The 23,393-nt window shown below is 50.7% G+C and overlaps 1 protein-coding gene across 1 annotated transcript in view; it reads right to left on the bottom strand.

Annotated features, from left to right (window-relative positions):
• Positions 1 to 23,393, bottom strand: part of INPP5D (inositol polyphosphate-5-phosphatase D) — a 148,835-nt gene that overhangs the window by 35,693 nt on the left and 89,749 nt on the right. Inside the window, exons 7-13 of the mRNA XM_043462016.1 lie at positions 21,531 to 21,611; positions 21,301 to 21,372; positions 19,766 to 19,889; positions 8,198 to 8,304; positions 6,179 to 6,281; positions 3,659 to 3,855; positions 3,132 to 3,249 (exon numbers count right to left, since the gene is read on the bottom strand). Of these exons, the coding sequence (XP_043317951.1) occupies positions 3,132 to 3,249; positions 3,659 to 3,855; positions 6,179 to 6,281; positions 8,198 to 8,304; positions 19,766 to 19,889; positions 21,301 to 21,372; positions 21,531 to 21,611 (802 nt within the window). The remainder of the gene's footprint in view (positions 1 to 3,131; positions 3,250 to 3,658; positions 3,856 to 6,178; positions 6,282 to 8,197; positions 8,305 to 19,765; positions 19,890 to 21,300; positions 21,373 to 21,530; positions 21,612 to 23,393) is intronic.

Genomic DNA, 23,393 nt, shown 5'->3' with positions numbered 1-23,393 from the left:
TCCCCTAGAGAAGTGCATGGCAACCCACTCCAGTATTCTTGCCTGGAGAATTCCATGGACAGAGGAGCTTGTCGGGCTACAGTCCATGGGGTCGACTTTCACTTTCATGATATGATATATTGATATGATTTTTGTATATGTTATATTGTTAAGATTGACTTTCCTTGTTTCCTTTTCCTTTAATTTAGTACTCAAAATGTAAAACCACCCAGCTGGTTAACATTCTGTCTGGGCTGGACAATGAGAGGGCCCTGGGGGCAAGCCAGGCTGGGCCTCCTAACCCACGGCTCTCTCCCCTCTGCCCTGGCGATGATTCCCCTGCCCCCAGGAGGCCCCTCCTGTCAGATTTCTCCCCAGCCTGGGGCCTAGGTTTAAGTCCTTGCCCACCATTTCCCTGTCACAGGGCCTTGGGCAGGTTTGGGAACATCACTGTAGCCTCCAGAGCCCTGTCTGTGAGTGGGGCTCACGATAGTCCCTGCCCCCAAAGGGTGTTTGTATTAAATGACACACAGCCTTGCCCCGGGTCCACCCTCTAGGAGGTCTCAGCTCTTCCACCCATCAGCCAGCACCCACTGAACTCCTGCCCTGTGCTAACCATGGCTGGGAGCCATTTCAGGGGAGGGAAATGGGGGTAGATTGGCCCCAGAGGAGAAGAGGAGGGGAGGGAAGCAGAGACTGGCGCATGGGAAATCCCCTGCCTCCAAGCTGCCCTCTGAGAACCATGAAACTCAAGACTGCCCGGGCCTGCTGGCCCCCTCTCTGGCCTTGTCCCGTCACCCTGGAAGGCTGAGCCCAGTGACCACAAGGCCTTTGCTTTGCTGCTCCTGCCGCATGGAATGCTTCTCCCTTACAAGGACACTTCCTCAGCTCTCTGACTTTTCAGAGAGGCCCCTAGACCCCCATCCACCTCAAGTAGCCCCTGGAGCCCCCCACCCCCTGCCATGTCTCTTTGCCGGCATGCTCACTCCCCACCAACCCGCTGGCAGTCTGTCTGCCCAGCTGTGGGAGCACCCCTGTGTGCGGCAGACAGGAGCCTGGGGGCCCAGCACCGTGCTGGGTGGGGCTGGGGGCACAGTCAGCTCCGTCCCGCTGAGGGTGGTCCTGTCTTGTGATGGGAGGTCTGAGCAGGCTGTGGCCAGCGGCTGGTGGAGGGGGTGGGCAGCCCCGCAGAGGGGCTCGAGGGCTAGAAGCAGGTTCCTGGGCAGCAGAGGGCGTGGGCGGCAGGGCAGGGCAGCTGCTGCCACAGGAAGGAAGGCGGACAAGTGGGTGTGGTCGCGGGCAGCTTGCGGTTTGTCAGCAGAAAGGCTGAGGGAGATTTTCACGTTCAGTGGCGGCAGTTCTATTTCCTGTCACCTCTGGGGCTCTGTCCTGTCCCTGACGCCAAGCACCAGAAATCGCTGGCCTCACCCTCACTGCCACCCACAGCCCCCGTGTGGGTGCACCTGCCCCCATGCACTCCCCGCCACTCACACACAGACTGACAGGCTCACACTCACACACACAGGCTGACAGGCTCACTCACAGACACACACACAGACTGACAGACTCACGTTCAGACTGACAGACTTACGTTCACAGACTGACAGACTCAACCTCACAGGCTGACAGACTCACATTCACATACACAGACTGACAGACTCACACGCACAGACTGACAGCCATATTCACCCACAGACTGACGCACACACACAGACTGACACACTCACACACACAGACTGACAGCCATATTCACCCACAGACTGACGCATACACACAGATAGACTCACATACACAGACTGACAGACTCACACGCACAGACTGACAGCCATATTCACCCACAGACTGACGCATACACACAGATAGACTCACACGCACAGACTGCAGCCATATTCACCCACAGACTGACGCACACACACAGATAGACTCACACGCAGACTGACAGCCATATTCACCCAGACTGACGCATACACACAGACAGACTCACACACAGACTGACAGACTCACACTCACACACACAGACTGACAGTCCTATTCACCCATAGACTGATGCATACACAGACAGACTCATACAGACTGACAGACTCACACACAGACTGACAGACTCACACTCACACACACAGATCGACAGAGTCATATTCTCCCACAGACTGATGCACACACACAGACAGACTCACACACACAGACTGACAGACACACACACACTCACAGATTCACACTCACAGACACACTCATACACACATACTGACAGAGTCATATTCACCCACAGACTAATGCACACACACAGGCTGACTCACACTCACAGACTGACAGACTCACATTCATACACACAGAGGGACAGATTCATATTCGCACACAGACTGACACACACACACAGACTGACAGACACACTGACACAGACAGACTCACACACACACTCACTCACTCACTGACTGACAAATTCACAAATACACACTCACGGACAGACTGAAAAGACACAGAAAACTCACACACACATTCACATTCAGACTCCACATACTCTCTTACACACACACAGACTCAGACACACACACACTCACACACACATACATATGCAGCCTTCCGCACTCGTGTCAGTTCTCTGAAGCAGCCTGACTGATCCTACTGGTCCTACTGATACCAGCGTTTCCACCTCCACCTGAGTCTGTCTAGATCTAGACCAGGGGTCACAACCTAGAACCTGTGGCTGAATCAAGCCCCCGCCTTGTTTGTAGATACAGTTTTCTAGAACATGGCCATGCTCTTCCAAGTTCTTGCTGTCTACAATTGCTCTCGTGTGATGGCAGCAGGGCTGAGAAGTTGCACATGGACTGAAAAGTCTAACATATTTACTACCCGACCCTTCAGAGCACGGCTGTTGAACCATCCTTGATCCCTGACACTCAAGGTGGGGCCCGTGGGCCAGCAGCGCTGACACCACTGTGAGATCATCGGAAACACAGGAGTGTCAGGCTCCTCCTGAGAGGTGCTGAGTCAGAACCGTGTTCTGCCAGATCCTCAGAAGCACTGGGGTAGACCCCGCATGCACGCGGCCTGGGAGGACCATCCAGAGCACTGGAGGCCGGGAGTGCCACCCATCCCAGACAGGATGGACACACACGTGTGGCAGAAGCGCGCTCACTCCCGCCCTGGCTCACCCAGTGTGTTGGCGATGCCCGTCTTCACGTTGTCGGTGCAGATGTGGCTGATCCGGTTCTCGTGCTCCGGCTTGGCCAGCACCACGATGCGGATGTTCCAGAGGGTGTGGATGGCGATCTGGCGGGGAGGACAGTGCTGTGACTCTGGGCCAGGACTCAGTGCTTGACCCCAGACCAAGAGTTGCACACCCAGCCCTCACCCTCAGGTGTTGGGCAGCCTGCTGGTCATTCCTACACTTTAGGGGACCCCTAAGGATGCTTCACAAATGATGCAAAATGTCTTAAAGATAGGGCCAGCACTGACGAGATTTCAAGGAAGTAAAGGTTACCTACAAGCTTGAGCAAGGGAGAGGGATGACCCCAGTGATCAGCAATGCCCAGGGACACCATTAATTATTGGATACAGGTGACCCTCTCTGGCCCTGGATGGCAGGGGGACCACTGAGCACACTCTTGCCCCCGAGATGCTCCCGACTTGCCAAGCCCACTGCCCTGGCGTCCCACCCAGGGCCGTGGCCACTGCTCACTGTTTTAAAGGTCATGCTGGTGATCTCTTGCAGGGAGTGTTTGAGTATCTCCAGCCACTCCTTCTCTCCCAGGGGGTCCTCCTGGGTCCCGATCACGTAGATGTCATGGGGGATGTAATCAGCTGAGTCGTCCCGTGTCTTTCCCTGCCCCTTGGAGAGAAACCAGGACGTGATCTTCTTGGGAGGGGGGGCGTTACCTTCAACAGCAAAACCCAACACCGAGTGAGTCAAAGGTACATCAGGAGAAGTCAGAACAGACGTGGGGGAAACATGGGGAGGGGGCAGGGGGGTCACATAGTCACTGAAAACCCGTCAGGCCACCCAATGAAATACCTTTGATACAGAGCTATGTACTATCGTGTCCCAGGATGTTACACTGCTTTGTAAAGACAACATTAAGCTTCAAAGGCTAGAAACACCCAAAGATTCCATGTAGCAACTTGAACTCATAGCACAGACGTCAGCCACTGTCCTAGTCTTTGGGGTTATAGTGGTCACTGGGACACAGGCCTTGAGATTACTCTCCATTGTCTCCATTGAGACATCGCTGTCAGTTGACAGGTTTAGGATGGAGCCTTCTAACCCACAGTTAGGAGACAGCAACGCCCTCATTGCACAAGAGAGCTCTCAGCCGAAGACCGAGAGAGGCCATGCAGGAGTCAGCCAGAGGAATTGAAGAGCCTGGACCCCTACGCCCCAGCCATGTCCACTGTCATTGCAAAAACTGAGCCGAAACAGCTCAATAAAGAAACAATGATAAAGATTTATTTCCCCCAAAATCTTCTTGGAGGTTGAGTCAACTTTTTTTCCCCCCAGAGAGATAACCATCCTGGCTCACAACTGCCAAGAAGCCAAGAACTGGAGTGACCTGACCTTTGCTCCCGCTGTGGCTCAGGGTGGGAACATAAGCCCTGGGGCCTGGTGGTCTCTGCCCGGGGAGACCCTCCCACGCTGCCCCAGTCAGCTCCTTCCACGGTGTGTGAAGGGCATGCCTGCAGCTCTTCACCTGGATGGTGCACCGCCAAATCAAAGACTTCCATGCTTGCAGAAGGAAACAGGGGAAAGGGCTGGGCGCCCGTGTGCATGAAACCCCAGGTGTGAGAGCTGAGGGACTCAGGTGGCCAGTAAGAAACAACTGACAGGGAGTGAGGGACACAGGAACTAGGCCAGCATTCTGATGGGTTGACCAAAAAGTTTGTTCCGGTAAAACCCAAATGAGAGTTTTGACCAACCCAATACTTCAGCGCGGCTGAACCTTCTTCGGGTTTCTGGGCCTGAAGACCTGGGGAGGCTGAGGCTAGTGCAAGGACGGGGGCAGCTCTTCTGAGTTCCCTGAGTCCAGCCCATCTTCCACCCAGTGACGGGCCAGGGGTCCCATGTAGCTTTTTCATTCAGATTCTCACTCCTGCTGCTCAGCCACTTCCTCCCAGGCGACTGGTCTACTGCATAGGGAGCGGGGTGGCCCTGATTCTGCTCCAGACCACAGTGGGGGAGACACACCCAATTAAATTCAAATTTCAGATAAACAATGGATAGCTTTTAGAACAAGTATGTCCCGTGTAGTAACTATCTAAAATTTAAATTGACTGGAACTTCTGTATCTACTTAATTTTTAAAAATTTCTAACTGAATATTTAAACTAAGTAATAACTTTCTATAATTCATATTAGTATAAAAATGTGTATTAGCACCTGAGTATATACTATGTATGTTTAGTACAATGGATATTTGGTGTATATTTGCACTGCTAACTGAACTGTTATACTAAATAATTATTTAGAGTAATTATATTCAGTATAACATAGTATATTAATGTACTTAGGATATTATATTTGGAATATATTAATATATAAATATATATAGCATAATATATATTTAGTATGTATTTCTGCTTCCCAGGTGGTTCAGTGGTAAAGAATCTGCCTGCCAGGAGACATGGGTTCAATCCCTGGGTCGAGAAGATTGCTGGAGTAGGAAATGGCAACCCACTCCAGTATTCTTGCCTGGAAAATCCCGACAGAAGAGCCTGGTCAGCTACAGTCCATGGGGCAGCAAAAGAGTCGAACAGACTGAGCAATTGAGCACACACAGGTATGTATTTCTAGCTAAATTCTTATACTAAAAAATAATTTGTTGTTTACAGGAAATTCAAAGTCAGCTGGGCATCATCTTTTTTTCTCTTTCTCGCTCAATAAATCTGGCAGCCCAAATCAAAGAGGAGGTTTCTTCTTCCAGGCCTAAAGCCCCTTGGTGAGCTGCCCAAGGCTGGCAGGTGCCCAAGGGCCCCTTCACCTATATATTCACACTCTTTACCTAAAACTTTCCATTTCTGACAACTACGTAACCGCTTTCAGCTGCACTCGGCAGCTGAGAATCCCAGCGCCCCTTTCTTTTGCCCCTGGTCTCAGGATGGGTACCCGCATCTAGGGGCTGGGGGTGGGGCGGACAGACGAGGATGCCCAAGGCAGCAAAGCAGAGCCTGGGGGCAGAGCCAGGAGGCAGGGCGGCAGGCAGACCCACCCATGTTCCAGGTGCCAATGAAGATGGTGATCATGTCGGGCTCCGGCTGCTCCGAGTGCTTGTTCTTCATCTGCTGGAGGAGCTGGCAGAAGCCTTCCCTCTTCTAGGAATTGAAGGGCAGACAGACTCAGAAAGGCCTCCGCCTCCCTGCACATGACACTTTCAAAGGACTGGTCAGCTTCGAGAAAACTGGGGGGAGCGCGGATCAGTGCCGACTTCCAGCAGAGCCATCTGGAAATACGTGCCCGAGGTCTTAAGAGAGCGGCTTCTCTCTGACCCCACCCTTCCTCTGCAAGACCCGACTAAGGAAAGAACCAGGGAAGCTGCGAAGACCCGACCACCTCGTGGGTGCTGCTGCATGTGTTTCAACATAGAAAATCCTAGAGGCCTTCCTGTCCAGCCTTAGGAGGTAAATTACTGTCTCATGGGTCATCCATAGGCTAGAAGACCATAGATTTAAAAAATGTGGGTGCAAAAACACTTCATCAACAAGGGTAGATGGTCAAGATACATTGTTTAGCATGAAAAGCCAATTGATGAAAGCTACGAACAGCACCACTGCGTTTGTATTGAAAAAAACAAACAAAAACCATCCTGAAAGATAGAATCCAAGGATAACTAATGTATATGAGTGTTTCTATTTTAAACTTTTTATTTGTATCAGTTATTTTTTACCAATAAGAATTAGATTACTTATGCAATGAAAGAAAATTTAAACTAAAGAAACTAATGAGAAAGAAAAGACCCCATGAAGGCTGTCTTTCCCTGTAGCCTTCACTTTGTTGTTCTGGTACATAGCAGGGCACAAAGTGGATGTGGCCCTCTCATGGCTTATAGTTCAATAGCAGAGGCAGAGGAACCAAGTGCACTCCAGAGTTTTAGGCTGCACCATGTGAAATTAGCCACATTTGACTGTCTCAGACCTCTGTAGGTGGCAATCTCCTATCATTCAATCTAATTTAATTGCAAATCTAAGTTTCCGCTGAAGAAAGCAGCTCACTGAGAATTGTGATGCTGTCTTTATGGGAAATCTGCGTTTGGCTACGGGCAGCTCAGAACTATGTGCCTCGGTTTACCCTTGTGCCTCATCTTCTGAGCACATGACCATGAGCAGAAGTGGGTTTTGGACCTCTGCCCATGTGCCCAGTATGTTGCTTCCCCCACCTGTCTGGCCCCCACTTCCTTGTTTCTCCCCAGTTCCTTCTCTGTCATTCCTCCCTTTTCAAACCTCCTTCCAGCCCTTTTCACCCTCTCAGCCAATTCTGGGACCCCCAGAGCCCCCACTTCCCTCCTACCAGCTCACCCCTGCCACACAGGTAGACAGAGCCGGGTCCCAGCACTTGATGGGGCAGTCCCCGTGGGCCCGTGCCAGGAGCCCTGTCCCTCCGCCGCGGGGCTGACACAGTCAGCCACCCTTGACGTGCTGGGAGCCCCGTGCCTGGCTCAGTGGAGCCGGACACTGCAGGATAAACAGCAGGGCTGCAAGGCTGGGTTTCTGCACCTGGTTGGGACATGTGAGGTGGGAGCTCGGGTCACAGAGACCGTCTGTACAGATGCCCCCACAACGCCCAGATCCCAGGTTTCTCCATCAGCCCACCCCTCTCTCATTCCAGCAGCCAGACCTGGTAGGGAATCTCACTTCTGCTTGGGGGCAAGTGTAGAAATGGAGGGGGTGCTGGTTGACACTCAGATTTAAATCTGGGGTGTCTCTGAGGGCCTCCGGGCACATCCCAGGGAAGTTCAAAGCCTCCCAAGGGGGCTCAGGGCTGGTAAGACGTGGATGATAAAGGAGGCACTCTTTCATAGGCCGGCGTGGTGGCAGAGGGAGAGGATGGGGCTACTAGCTGGCCTGGAATGCATCCCCCCACCTTTCTGGGCTTGGCTTCAGGTGGGAAGTGGGTGTGAGAGCTGAGCGAGCTGACGGTACCCAGTACCCACTTCCTGGCACACAGCAAGCCTCAGAAACTGTGCCTCCGTCACTCCCCTCCTGGTTTGTCCTAGGGCTTTGTGGTCACTTACTTTGGAGTCAGCAAAAACGTACTCCTTCCGCAGGGTCTTCTCCTTCTCCGTTTCCACCAGGATCACCAACTTGTTCAGAAACTTCTGAGACTTGATGAGCTGCAGGACTTAAGAGGGATGGAAGTTTATTTTTCTCATCATCCTCCAACATGTGCAGAGTCTCCAGGGCACTCTGGCACCTGACTTCAGCAGTCCTGACTTTTCTGGACCCAGGCTAAGCACCAAATCTGTGCCTGGTCTCCCAGATTCTTGCTCCTCGCTGCTCTTCCAGGGAGGAGCTCAGGGTTGGGAAGGGTGGAGCCTGGACTGGGAAGAGGTGGCCCGACGAAGGCAGAGACAGTGTGCCGGTCCATCTTTTCAGCTCTCTCCCTCTAGCCCTTCCTTCTCTCTCTCTCGTCCTCCTACCTCCTTTCCTTCCTCTCTCTTCCTCCCTTCCTTCTTGTGCTTGTTTGCAGTTTATATCTAAATGAAAAATTAAATATTTGTATTTCTGTCAATGATTAAAAGAGGCTCAAATCATTATCAACAATAGTACTTCCCAACTTCACCTCCCTCCAGTGTCCTGCTCCCTAGAGGCACTCACTTTCAATTCCCCGAATGGATTTTTTGTTGTGAATTTTATTAATACTTTGTGTCTTTCAATAAGACGCTTATATTGCTACTTCCTGGAGTTCCAGTCTTACGTACTTCCTACTACATATGGACTTCCCACCATAGAGGATGAAGATTTAGCTCTCTTTCACATTTACAGCCTCTTTCCCTACCTCACCATTCCCCTCCCCCTGCCAGTGTATAATTTCAGTGCCTCCACCATCCCTCTAATAATTACATCATCATTTTGGCCGGATAAGCATTCCATGTTTGTTATTATGGGAATGCTCTTGACAGACAAGCCTCGATTGCTTTCTTTTTCCCACACAACTTTCTGTTTTTTTCCTGGAGTTAATTGCCATATTTTTCCACTGGTCCAAACTCTCTCCCTCTGTAATTCTCTTTTCCATGAGGCCAAGCGCTTTCATCAGTTTTATTGCCCTGAGGGTTTCTCTCCCAGGGCCTCTGGGTCTTCTCCTCTCCCGACCGGTCACCTCAAGGTCTGATGCAGAGCCATGACTTAGGGCCTGCCCTCTCCATCATCCAGGAAATCCATTCACCTCTGCCTCACTCATATTGGACCCCACATCTTCCTCTTCCTCAGTTTATGCCTTCATTTTGGTAGAGCAACATCTCTAGCAGCTTCCCAAGAAAGAGGGGATGGGGCAAGTCACTTTTGGAGGCTTCGAATGTCTGAAAACGCTATACTCACACTTCCCTGACACAGCTCTAAGTTGGGAATAATTTTCCTCAGGGCTCTCGAGACCCTGCTCCATCATTTCTGGTTCACAGCATTGCTACTGAGACATAAAATGTCATTCCGATTCACCTACATGCAGAAGAGTTCACAGGCATGCCTGACTGCTGTCCCGGGAGAGTCTGCTTGAAGGTGGCCCTTGGTTGGCATCTAGGACCTTGGATTTGGGGAGTGTATCCAGCACGCCTGGAACTAAGAGCAACTCACTGCACCTGTGCTACCTGTATGAACAGTGCTTGTGGTTTATGCTGATACTAGTTGTCCTCCTGGGCTACAGTCCATGGGGTCACAAAGAGTCGGACATGACTGAGCAACTAACACTAACTGGGTTTCCCCCTGAGAGTCTCGACTATAGGTGTGAAGGAGCCCAGGAGACCAGTTCAGTTCAGTTCAGTCGCCCAGTCGTGTCCGACTCTTTGTGACCCCATGGACTGCACTACTCCAGGCCTCCCTGTCCATCACCAACTCACAGAGTTTCCCCAAACTCATGTCCATCATGTCGGTGATGCCATCCAACCATCTCATCCTCTGTCGTCCCCTTCTCCTCCCGCCTTCAATCTTTCCCAGCATCAGGGTCTTTTCAAATAAGTCAGCTCTTCTCATCAGGTGGCCAAAGTATTGGAGTTTCAGCTTCAACATCAGTCCTTCCAATGAATATTCAGGACTGATTTCCTTTAGGATGGACTGGTTGGATCTCCTTGCAGTCCAAGGGACTCTCAAGAGTCTTCTCCAACATCACAGTTCAAATTCTTCGGTGTTCAACTTTCTTTATAGTCCAACTCTCACATCCTTACATGACTACTGGAAAAACCATATCCTTGACTAGACGGACCTTTGTTGGCAAAGTAATAATGTCTCTGCTTTTTTTTTTTTTTCCCCAATGTAACATGTCATATTTATTACTGGTCTCAGATTGATAGTGAGGAAATAAGAAACATCAGGAGCCAAGCATTACAGTAGTGATGTTCTCACTGTGATTTGTCTCTGCTTTTTAATATTCTGTCTAGGTTGGTCATAACTTTCCTTCCAAGGAGTAAGCGTCTTTTAATTTCACTGCAGTCACCATCTGCAGTGATTCTGGAGCCCCCAAAAATAAAGTCTGCCACTGTTTCCACTGTTTCCCCATCTATTTATTCCCCTGTGTGACCAGCCCCCAGTGAAATCCTGGGATGATGAGTCTCTAACAAGCACCCCTGGTAGATGGCATTTCACACGTGTTGTCACAACTCAGCGAGGGAGGAATTCTGCTCATCCGTGTGACTCCGAGGGGAGGGGCTCCTGGAAGCTTGTGCCTGGTCTCTCCTGGACTTCACCCCAGGTACCTTTTCCTTTTGCTGACTGTACTCTGTCCTTTCAACTGCAGTGAATCACAGCAACATGACTCCATGCTAAGTCCTGGGAATTTTCCTGGAGACTCAGTTAACCTATATATGATCTTGGGGACCCATGCTGCTGTTTAGTCACTAAGCCACATCCAATTCCTTTGCCACCCCATGGACTGTAGCCCGCCAGGCTCCTCTGCTCATGGGATTTTCCAGGCAAGAATATTAGAGTGGGTTGCCATTTCCTTCTCCAGGGGATCTTCCTGACCCAGGGCTCAAACCCAAGTCTCCTAACATCTCCTGCATTGGCAGGTGGATTCTGTACCACTGAGCCACCTGGGAAGCACTGGGGACCCATGACACAATCTGTAATCTATCTTTTGCTTTGAAGTTTTTGGGATCTTTTCTTAGAATCCAGTGTTGGGAGACTTTTCAACGTTGCATGTGCCTCAGGCTATGTTGGAATATGGTGGGCTGTTTTTAGTCTGGAAACTGGTGTTGTTCAGTCCTGAGAACTTTTCTCGAATTGTTTCTTTAATGAAATTTCTCACCGTTTCCTTGTTTTCTCTTACTGACTCTGATTATGTTGGTACTGGATCTCCTGGACTGATCTTCTAATTTTCAAAAACCTCTTTTCTCCTATTTCTCTTCCCCTTATCCTTTTGTTCTACCTTCTGGGAGTTTTCCTCAATTTTATCTTTCCACCCTTCCTTTGAGTTTTTATTTTAAAACTTTCTGGAAAAAATTCTGCTATAATGTTTTATTTCTTCTTACCAATGTCCTTCCGCTCCCTCCCTCCTCCTCCTTTTTCTTCATTTTTATTTTGTTCTCTGAATGTTCCTTGAATAACATTCTGTTCTGGTTTCATGGCCCAGTTTCTTTAAAACCATCATAATTTATTTCCTCCAAGTTTGTCTTTTTGCTTATTTCTGCCTTGAGTCTTCTCCTATTATAGGCTTCCCTCCAATGACTGGGGGTCCTTGGGTCCCAACAGTGACAGTGGGGGACTGTCCAGCAAGGCTTCTGCACGGGGTGATCTCACGGGGAACCTCTTCATGGCAGTATCTTTTGATTTTTGTTTCTGGGTTGGTTATCTTCCTGCCTGCAGGTAGTGAGCCTGGCTGGCAGCATCCCAACCTGGGCAAGGATAAAGGCTGGCATCTCGGCATTCAGAAATACCTGTTATCGAGTCCTCTGTGTCTGGTAGATTCCTCTGCCTTCACTGTGCCCGCAGCCTCCCAGTCCCTTACCTTCTCGAAAATAAACTTTAGGTCTTCTGCCTAACGTGTGAGGGGAAGCCACTGGCTGTGTGGAATGGGTGGGGATTTGGTGGGTCTAAGTCTTTAAAAAGATTTTTATCCAGTCCTGCTGTTTATAACCCCAGCTTCACCCTCACTCCAGGCGCCCCTGATACTATCTGTTCCTCTGCCCTTTGTGGTTCTGTGGTGTGAGTCAGGCGTCTCAGCTTTTCCTATGATACATTTAAAATTTAGCTTTTTTGGTTCCTATAGCACAGTTATCATGATCCATCGCTTTTCAGAATTGTGTTGCCGTCATTTTCTTTCCTGTTTTCTTTGTCCCTCTGAGTTTTGCCTTTAGGAAGGGAAAAGACAGTCCTGTGTGTGTTCAGCTACCCTCTTGAGCTGAAGTCTCACTCAAGGGAAATCGTGGGGGTTCCGTTCTCAGAAATCCCATTGGCCTTATCAGCAGTGGTAAATGTACCATGGCATGGGTCTTAACCGCAACTGGAATGCCCCAACTCTTCCAAATCTGCTGCTATTAGGCTGTGTCTCCTTCCGTCTGAACGTCTGGTTTCCTTCACATCTACTTGCAGGACTGTGTGGCTTCCCTGGGATGTGAGGTCTTGATGGCTCAGAATTATATTAAAGTGAAAGTCGCTCAGTCCTGTCTGACTCTTTGTGACCCCATGGACTATACAGTCCACGGAATTCTCCAGGCCAGAATACTGGAGTGGGTAGCCTTTCCCTTCTCCAGGAAATCTTCCCAACCCAGGGATAAAACCCAGGTCTCCCACATTGCAGGTAGATTCTTTACCAGCTAAACCACAAGGGAAGCCCAAGAATACTGGAGTGGGTACCCCATCCCTTCTCCAGTGGGTCTTCCTGACCCAGGAATCGAACCAGGGTCTCCTGCATTGCAGGCAGATTCTTTACCAACTGAGCTATCAGGGAAGTCCCAATTAGTATTATTAATACTAATATGAGTGTTAGCAGATTCAGTAAGTGGCCCACTTGTTCCCACACCTAGTTAAAGAGAATCTTGTTGGTTCTTCCTCCCCTTGTCCCTCTCCATCTCATCCATTAGTAGGTATGGGCAGGTCTACCTCCAGAACCTGTAGATCACAGGCTTCCCTGGTAGCTCAGACAGTGAAGAATTGGCCTGCAATGTAGGAGACCCAGGTTCAATCCCTGGGTTGGGAAGATCCCCTGGAGAAGGAATGGTTACCCACTCTAGTATTCTTGCCTGGAGAATTCCATGGACAGAGGAGCCTGGTGGGCTACAATCTTTGGGGTCACAAAGAGTTGGACAGGACTGAGCGACTAACACTTTCACTTTTGGGTTTCCCTGGTGGTAAAGAATGGTGGCAAAGAATGGTAAAGAATCTGCCTGCAATGTAGAAGGCCCGGGTTCTATTCCTGGATTGGGAAGATCCTCTTGAGAAGGAATGACTACCTACTCCAGTATTCTTGCCTGGAGAATTCCATGGACAGATGCAGGCCACAGTCCATGGGGTGGACACGGCTGAGTGGCTGAGCACACCTCCAGAACATTCCCAGTCTGTCCATTTTTCCCCATCTCAAACCACCACCACTTCTTGCCTGGCTACTGTCACAGCCCTTTAATTGGTCTCTGCATGTCTGCCTGCCTCCTGCCATCACTTATTCTCAGCACAGCAGCTAGAGTTCCTTTTAAAGGCAGATCACACCATGCTCCTGCTTAAAACTTCTTTAATGCCTGCAATGCGGGAGACTTGTGTTTGATCCCAGGGTCAGAGAGATCCCCTAGAGTAGGACACGGCAACCCACTCCAGTACTTCTGCCTGGAGAATCCCCATGGACAGAAGCCTGGCGGGCTGCACTCCATGGGGTTGCAGAGAGTTGGCCACAACTGAGTGACTAAGCCCTGGTGGCTCACTGCACTTAGAGAACGTTCTGGGCCGCCAAGGCCCCGGGACTGTTGCCCCATCTCTGCACACCTGTGCTCCAGCCTCCCCGCCTCCTCACACCTTGAAACCTCTGCCCAAGGGCCTCTGCCCCTGGTTTTTGCATAGCCAGCATCTTCTTGATGCTCAACGTCAACTCCAACGGCATTTTGTCATTTCCTCCATGACTGTCATGTCCTCCCATTTAAGTTCCCAGATGAGAGCTTACCACTCCCTGATGCCTTCCTGGTTTGTGCACTCCCGTTTCTTTCTCTCCCTGACCCTTCCTTGGATGTCACCTCTCTCGGGGCTAAGAGCACACCTGGTGAGCTCAGCTACACATCCCCAGCACTCAGCAGGTTGTAGCTGCTCAGTGAGTGAGAACATGATTTCCTTACATGGCAGCTGCCCTTTCCTAGGTATGAGAGACCTTGATGCCAAAGCTACTAATGAACATGGTGACCAGAACAAGGCAAGGAAGCTCCAACACCTGCAGCCAAAGATTTCCTCCAAGAGGGCAGCACTTTACAATAATAACCACGATTGGAATCTGACTGTGTGTCAGAACTGCTAAGGACACGCCTGATCCCACCGGCCCTCACAGTAGCCCTATAGGAATCCATTTCACAGATGTGAACATGGAGGCGTGGAGTAGTTCAGTCACTCGCTCAGGGTCACACCATTATTAGCCGTGGACGTGAATGTGGTTTCTCCAGAACCCCTAGACCCTGAGGCACCCTGCCTCGCCACTACCAGCTGCAAAGAAGCCACCTAAACACACAGCCACGTGAGCTGCGTCCTTTCACTGACCTCCAGTCATTCATTCACTCGTGCACTCGGTATGTGTTTATTGATCACGTATTCTGTGCCAAGCACTGTTCTAGACTATGGGAATTCAGCAGTGGACAAAGACCACCCACCCCTGCCCTCCTGGGCCCTGTGGAGCCCACACTGACGGTGGAGGGGGGTCAGGAATTTATAAGTGACATTACAAGTGCTCAATCCGCAACCACCGAGCTCACACCTGCTGAGAACCAGGTCCTGTGCGAGGACTTGTGGATTCCAGGGCAAGTGAGGGGAAGACCCCAATCTTTGGGGCAGGGGACTTGTGAACAGGTAATTGTGTTCTGACATGACAGGTGCCATGACAGAGGATGAGCCAAGCCCCACTGACCCTGAGGGAAGACAGGAGCCAGGCTGGTGAGGCCCCAGAGAACTGGCTGGCAAGCCCTGGGCATTTGTGCTTCCCTTTTAAGGGCTCACAGACCCATACCACAGTAATTCATTCTGGACTCCAGCTGGGTTTTCTCAGGGCCACTCATCTTCAGCTCAGCTCTATCCCCCTCCAGGATCTCATGGCACCTCCCACTGTCCATAACTCACAAAAGTGTACACTCACCCCCCAGATGGTAAACCCGTCCATGCTCCCCAGCCTCCAAGAGAACATCTCCAACTCTTACTCCGCATTCAAGGCCCTGCCCACACCTGGGACGCCATGCCCTGCTGGTCTTCCCTCCAGGGCCACAAGTGACATTTGATTTCCCTAACACCCTGCTGCATTCCTTGCACATGCCTTTCTCTGAGTTCAAGTCCCCTCCCTTACCACATACTTGAACTCCTATTCAGCCTTCAAAGCCCCAGACAGAGCCACCTCTGTGGTATGAGGCTTCCCTGCACCACCTTACAACAGAGCTAATCAATCCTTCTCCAGGGCTAAGCTCACATCTGACACATGTTGTAATACATGCTCACGTCAGCTTTCCCTCCTAAACCACAGATTCTTGGAGGGAGGGCTAACCTCAGGGCTGGCTCACAGGAGATGTTCAAAAGAAAAAGGTCCATTGAATTAACTGACAAGAATTCACAGGGCTTCTCAGAATCCTAACAGGCATTTCTTTCAGTTCAGAAACCTCAAGTGTTTCAGAGCAAGCGGGCACTCTCTGACAATCTCCTTACTCATCTGAGGCTTCCGTTTCCTCTTATCAAAATTGGGCCCACCTCTTTCAGTTGTAAGTCAGTCTCCATGACAGTGAAGAGGAACTTAGTGTTCTAAGCTGACCTCTCAGGAGTCCTCCCTGCTCACACCTTCAGTAAGTCCCCAGTTCTCCCGCCCAACTTGGCAGTGGACGGAGCGGTCCCACCCCTGCCCTGTGACCCCAACTCTGTGAGTATGACAGCCTGTCACACTCCAGTGTCTCGGGGCTTCACTTCCTGCTCTGCCCTCCTCACCGATCAGCTCTGCCGTCCTCAAAGCTTTCCTGGAGGGATAATTATACCATGATGATGGTGCTCATGCTCAGTCGCTTCTGTCATGTCCGACTCTTTTCAACCCTGCCAGGCTCCTCTGTCCATGGGATTCTCCAGGCAAGGATACCGGAGTGGATGGCCGTGTTCTCCTCCAGGGGATGGTGGTAGCAGTCAATTTTATTGAGCATCTGCTAGATGCTAGGCAGTGTGTGCTTTGATGTTTACTTAAGACTCATGGCCGCCCTACAGGATGCTACTATACCCATTTGACAGAACAGCAAGCTGAGGACACTGCTCTGTCTCCACTCCAGGAGGAGCTTCTACCATGACCACAGAGTCAGGCTCACAGGGCACACTGTAGTTCTTGGCAATTTCAATCAGGTATCTCTCCACCAGGATTTGGGGTGGGGCCTCCACACTTCTTTTGTGCAGTAGCCCATTATTCATAGTTCCAATCTGGTTGGTCCTAGATAACCTGCACATTCCTTGCTAGAGAGGGCTCTAGATGAAGCTCACAAGCAGCTGACCTGAGACTGCAGGCTGGGCTTCTGACACCTCCCTGCTCTATCTACCCACTTCTCCAGGCTGTATCCCACCTTCTGCACAGGGCTGGTCCCCAGACTTCCATCCCCTTGCGGCCCTGAGAGCATCCCTTGCACGTTGGTGCCTCAGCCCAGGTGGGACTCAGGAGCAGGTTGCAGGACAGGGCAGATGCACACAGGGCAACCCCCATCCCCTGGCCCTGGACACTCTGCTGTGGGGTCAGTGCTGCTGTTAGGCACAGGGAGGGACCCTCACAAGCATTAGCTCGTCTACTCATGACAAGCCTATGAGACATTACTATTACTCCCATTTTACAGATGAGAAAATGGAGGTACAGAGCGGTTAAGCCGCTAGGCCAACAGAATTCAGCAAGCAAGTGGCAGAGCCTAGATTTGAATCCGTGCAGTCTAGCCTTGGAGCCCATGCAAGTTCTTATCCTCTGTCCTACTGTTCCCAGCACAGTGTCTGGCATCAAGTTTTTGCTGAACATACAATCTCCCCACCCACGGAGGTCCAGCTCTAGGGTTTCTTGGGGGCAATGGGAGGAATCTGCAGGACTTGGCTGTCAGGTCAAATATCTGCCCTCTGAATACTCAGCTCAGGCCAGTTTTCTCAACGGGGTGAGGCTGTGGCTTGTGTTATGTTCCCCAGAGACCCGTGTGGGACATGCCGTGACCTGCTCCCATCTGCTATCTCTGCTGGCGAGAGCTTCAGGGCAGGTGGTGCTGACCCAGGACAATCTCTCAAGGCCACTCCAGCTCACAGGGCTAAATAGCAGAGGGCAGACAGCATGGAGCCCACGCTCCCAATAGGCACCTGCTCCGCAAGGCTAGTGAGGCGGGATTTCCCCAGCTTCTCAACTCTGGCCATCAGTCATGGTCTCCAACTAGAACCTGTCTCCAGAACATTCTATCTATCCCACAAGCCAGGCCTCTAGCAGAACCAGATGAGAATTCCCCACTTCCAGACAGCAAGAAAAGGGTTTTCATGTAACCCCATGTATACAATGTCTATGTATATGTGCATGTGTGTATAACTACAACACAAGTTTAATGAAAAAATATTTACCTTTAACTCTTTGCAAGGGCTTCCCTGGTAGCTCAGACGGTAAAGAATCCGCCTGTAACATGGGAGACCTGGGTTCAATCCCTGGGTTGGGAAGATCCCCTGGAGAAGGAAATGGCTACCCACTCCAGTATTTTTGCCTGGAGAAACCCCATGGGCAGAGGAGCCTGGTGGGGTGCAGTCCATAGGGTCTCCAAGAGTTGGACATGACTGAGCAACTAAGCACAATTACTCTTTACAAAACTCCTGTGACGTTTTCTGCTTTCTTGTCTGTTCTTTCTCTTCTCATACCACTTTATTAACAACAAAAGATGCTGATCATGCCTGGGATTGCCAGATAAAATACAGGATGTCTGGGATTCCTTTTCAGAAAAAGGCATACCTTTATAAGTATGCTCCAAGTATTGCAGGGGACATACTTGTACTAAAATTTTTCATTGTTTATCTGAAATTTAAGTTTAACTGGGTATCCTGTATTTTTATTTGCTAAATCTGGCACCCCTAGTTATATGCTACTAAACAGATTTTGAATCCCTGAAGGGTTAAAAAAATACTGTTTATGGACCAGAGGGACTTTGTCTTCAGGGGTTTGAAAACCTGAACTAGAACACAAACTGTTGTGTTAGGGGGGAAATTTATTTAAGGGATGAGTCTGCGGCGATTATTACTGTCTCGGGGAATCTGTCAGTCTTGTGAGGATAAACCAATATCAAGTAAGGAAATGGGGCTCAGAAAGTATCATGCTATGATGATACATGGACTCCCCCCCATTGTACAGATGGAGAAACTGAGGCTTGGAGCTGCCCCCTCCCCGGCAGGCAGGGCTCTGAGCCCAAGCAGTGATGTCAGGGCCACATCAGAGCATTTTCCACCATTCTGCTCTGTTGCCCCTCAAAGCCCACTTGCCCTTCAGGGGTCCCACCCCCCAGAGCCTCTCTCTAGCATTTCTCTTTGCCTGACCTTGGCCACACTGCTGGCTTTCACTTTCCATCCTCACTGACAAGGCTGCCAACTCCAAACTCTGCCCCTCAAATTGCCTCCTACCCCCAGTTATTCTCCATCCATCACCTGTGGCTTCCAGCATGCAGTAATAGCTGAAATCATCCTACTGATATACTTATTGGCCACTCAGTGCAATGGGATGTAAATTCCACGTGGGCAGAGTCTTTGACTATCCTGCTTGCCTAGGATCCCCAGTGCTTGGCCCATAGCAGCTTCTCCATAAGCCTTTGGTGTGGGAACATTTTCCATTTTACTGATGAGACTGTTTGAAATGCAAAGCCTCGGCTGCCCAGAGTTGACTCCTATGTGCTAGGCTTTCCTAAGGAGGCTTACCTGTAGATTAATTCATGGGGACCTTATGATCCCCATTTTACAGATGAGGAAACTGAGGCCCAGGAAGGCTAAGGGTCGTGTGCAAGGTCACACAGGTGCTAATTGGCGGAGCTGGGAATGTCCAGTTTGAATTTAGAGCCCATGACATTAATGCCAGGCTGGACTGTGTCTGTGCTACCCTAGGGCTGTGCTACCCTGATTTGGTCAGCAAGGCCTGAACCAAGCACAAGGATGACCACACACATCAGCCCACCTCCTAGTGGGAAGAGCACGTACGGAGGCAGAACTGCCCCCCAGGGCCAAGGGTTTCCCCAGAGTGGGAGGAAGCAGGCGGAGTGTCTGGAGCAGGTCCCAAGGTGCAGGGGGCACAAGAAGGGAGCCCGAGAGCTGGAAGGTCACCACAGGCAGGGTGGGGGCTGGGAGGGATCCCAGCAGAGGGTGGAAGGCTCCCGGCAAGACTGGCTTTCCCGACAGCCTGCTCCTCACAGCCGACCACAGTAAGGATATTAGCAGAACGAGGATTTTACGAACGTGAGGGGCCTTACTTTTCTTGTGGGTGTAGAACTTGTCCTCAGAGCTGTCCTTGGACTTCTTAATGATCAGTTTCCCAGTCTCGACATCAACTTTGAGCTGCAGTTTCTGAGGAATCCCCAGAGATTCTGCCTTCACCTGTGGAAAGAAGGAAGAGGAGGGAAGGGGAAGAAGAGACGCTGGTCATCCCCTCTCGGTGCTTTCTCAGTGCCGCCCATGAGCCCCTCGTCCGTGTGACCGGGAGGCCCTTGGCCGCCGTGTGTCCCTCCCGTGCGGGATCTCTGGCTTCTATTTCTGAGCCTCCTTTGCCCCAGAGGGAGTTTTCGCTGGCAGCTCCTGAGAATCGCTGAAATGTGGAAGGAGCCCAGCTTGTCTGCTGTGTGCACATCAGCTGTTCTGCCAACAGGTCTGGTGGAGGAGACAGATGAGCTACTAGAAGATGCTTTATTCGCTGTTTAATCTGACAACACTCAGAAATCTGATGAGTCATCTCCTTCCACAGAGGATTTTATAATAGGTTGAAGCTCCCAGGCCTTGTTACAACCAATATGTGAACTTATTACTGATAACAATTAGGAAGAAAATTGTCTAGGCACTCAGAAGATGGACATGTACCTTCTTTTTTCCCTTTCAACTATAAGCAGCATCCCTTGTCTCTGTACATTTTGCTTTTATTTTATTATTATTATTTTTACCATGAGGTATGTGGATCTGGGCTTCCCTGGTAGTTCAGACAGTAAAGAATCTTCCTGCAATGCAGGAGACCTGGGTTTGATCCCTGGGTCGGGAAGATCCCCTGGAGAAGGGAATGGCAACCCACTCCAGTATTCTTGCCTGGGAAATGTCATGGACACAGGAGCCTGGTGGGCTACAGTCCACGGGGTCCCAAAGCATCAGATAGCACCAAGCAGACATGTGTACACACACATGTGGAATCTTAGCTCCCCAACCAGGAGTGGAAGCCTCACCCCTTCCGTATAAGCGCAGAGTCTTAACCACAGGACCACTAGGAAAGTCCCAGAAATACATCTTAATACAGAATTTTCATCAGGGCTCAGAAGGACATGGGGGTGGGCATCCCATCCTGTTTCTGAACATGAAACCAGGGCAGGAGGAGACTCTCCACAATGTCGGGGGAATACAAGAAAAGCAAATTTCTGGGCCCAGAGAGTCTAACTCAGTCACTTTCAGGGAAATCATAGGAATCCCTTTTCTTCCCCTAACCCCCACCTCGAGGCACTATTTTGCAGCCTGTCCAGGGGCCCGCCTGTTTGATGACTCTCACTGCCCCCACTTGGAGAAGGATGAAGTTTTGGTATCTTGGATCAATGAGAAGCTCTTCCCATGGGATCTGCCCCATTTAGAAGGCTCTACAGATTCACCGGGGTACCCATCCTAACGTTTCCTCATCTTTCCAGGGAGTTGGTTCTGCTGAATTCCAATCTCAGTCAGCCATCGGGCTCCCTGCTGAACCTGGAATCCTCCTTCCACTGGGACCAGAAGGCCGGCCAACCCCCCACATGTGAAGTGCAAGTCCACGGACACGAACCTCAAAGGTGACCGGCGGGATGAGCGAGCGCCGGTGGGGAGACTCCGGACCCTCGTGCAGCAAGGCCTTGACCTGTGGGCAGAAACGCGTGGGGTCTCAGGTTGGGAGGCGATGAGAAGGCAGCCCGGGCTGGGACAGGGTCACGGGGACACCTGGGCATTCTCCAAGGGAAGAGGGGGCCACAGAGAAGCCCAGGGAAGCAGCAGGATTCCACACCCCCACACACACACCTTATCTTCAATAGAGGACAGAAGACTTGTCAGCTGACTGAGCTTGGCCACCATGTTGATGGGACTGGCCTCGCCAGGAACCTGGGACGCGAGAAAAAGAGCAGATAAGGACGGGATGCTGAGGGCCAGCTGTGAGAGGCATCAGGCTGAGCCTAAAAATACACTTCCAAAGCATCTCTGGGCCGAGGGACAGGCTAGGGGAGGAACTGCTGGGGTCAGAGGTTACGAGGTGATGCCAAACGTGTTCCCAAATGGCTGGACTGTACATCCTTGCTGAAGCGGGTGCTGTCAGATGAGCTTGCGTGTTTTTGTTAAAGAGGCAACCATTTGGTACCTTTCACCAAAATGAGTTGAACCAGGAAACAAAGACAGGCATGCTACTGGACAAGAGATTAGCCTGAAATTATTTTCAGGTTCCGATTTTAGGCTTCATCCTGGTTTCCCCACCAACAACCCCACAAGTAGGATTACTATCCCTCTTTGCAGGTAAGGAAATCAGGGATATGATATGTACAGTCATCTCAAAATTATCATGACCAAAAAGCACGCCTTCCTTTCCTCTTCCCTCGAAACCTGCTACTTTCCCAGGGCTTCTCACCACCTCTATTCGGTTGCAGAAACAAAACTCAAGGTCTGTCCCGGATCACAACATTTCCACCCTCCTATGTGTACTACATCTATCAGCGCCGCTGCAGGACTTCCAAAACAGCCAGGCCCTGCTCCAAACCCCCTCAACCACCACCAGGAGAAAACAATGATCCAAACCCTTAAGGACTCGGTGTGACCCCCTCCTGAGCCACAGCCACACCCCTCTGACCTTCTGATCTGCCCATGGCCTGGAGCCACACTTCCTAAGGAATCCTAGAAACATAAATGTTACCAGGGGAGGCCACTGCCTTGCCATTCAGGTCTCAGAGTCACAGAGAGGTCTTCCCTGACCACCCGAGCCAAAGACATCTCTGCTAGATCACCATCATATTGATTGTCAGTTTGTTTGTTGTCTGTTTCCCCTGCTAGCACGTAACCTCTGTGAGGACTGGGGCCGGGAGAACCGTGTCCAGTGCTGTGACCTGGGGCCTTGGCCAGCAGAGATGCTCAGTCAAGTTGTTCACTGCATGCGTGAGGCTCAGAGAGCTGACATTACATGTCGGAAGTCACACAGCTAGTAAAGGCACGGCAGGATGTGAAACCATGTCTTCTTGGCACCACGACCACAGTCTCGAACATTTACTCATTGAAGAAATATTTACAAAGCCTCAATTCTGTGCCAGACACGGTGCCAAGGTGCTGGAGGTATAGAGCTGAAAGGGCACCATCCCCACCCTCCAGAAGGACAAGAAAACCAGACTGGACTATTCCAAACACTAAGCAGGGTAGAATGAGGGTGATCACCAACCAGGCGCTGCCCCTTTACCACGCCCCACCCCCCAATAAGTCAGCCAGGTCACACAGACATCTGACCTCAATTTCCCCCGGAGAAGGGAATGGCTACCCACTCCAGTATTCTTGCCTGGAGAACCCCATGGACAGAGGAGCCTGGCGGGTTACAGTCCCTAGGGTCACAAAGAATCAGACACGACTGAGCAACTAACACTTTCACTTTTTTCCATTGACCACTTTATCTTTTAAAACTATTTTTATTTATTTATTTGGCTGCACTGGGTATTAGTTGCGGTATGTGGGATCTTTAGTTGCAGCCTGCGGGATATTTTAGTTGCAGCATGAGAATGCTTAGTTGCGGCAGGCAGGATCTAGTTCCGGGACCAGGGATTGACATTGGGAATAGGAGTGTGGAGTCTTAGCCATTGGACTACCAGGGAAGTCGCCCACCAGCCACTTCAGAACACGCCTTCTGCCATCACT

The sequence above is a fragment of the Cervus canadensis genome, chromosome 2, assembly GCF_019320065.1.
Source record: "Cervus canadensis isolate Bull #8, Minnesota chromosome 2, ASM1932006v1, whole genome shotgun sequence".
Lineage (NCBI taxonomy): Eukaryota > Metazoa > Chordata > Mammalia > Artiodactyla > Cervidae > Cervus > Cervus canadensis.
Note: the sequence above shows the minus strand (reverse complement) of the source record. Positions and strands in the feature narration are given on the sequence as shown.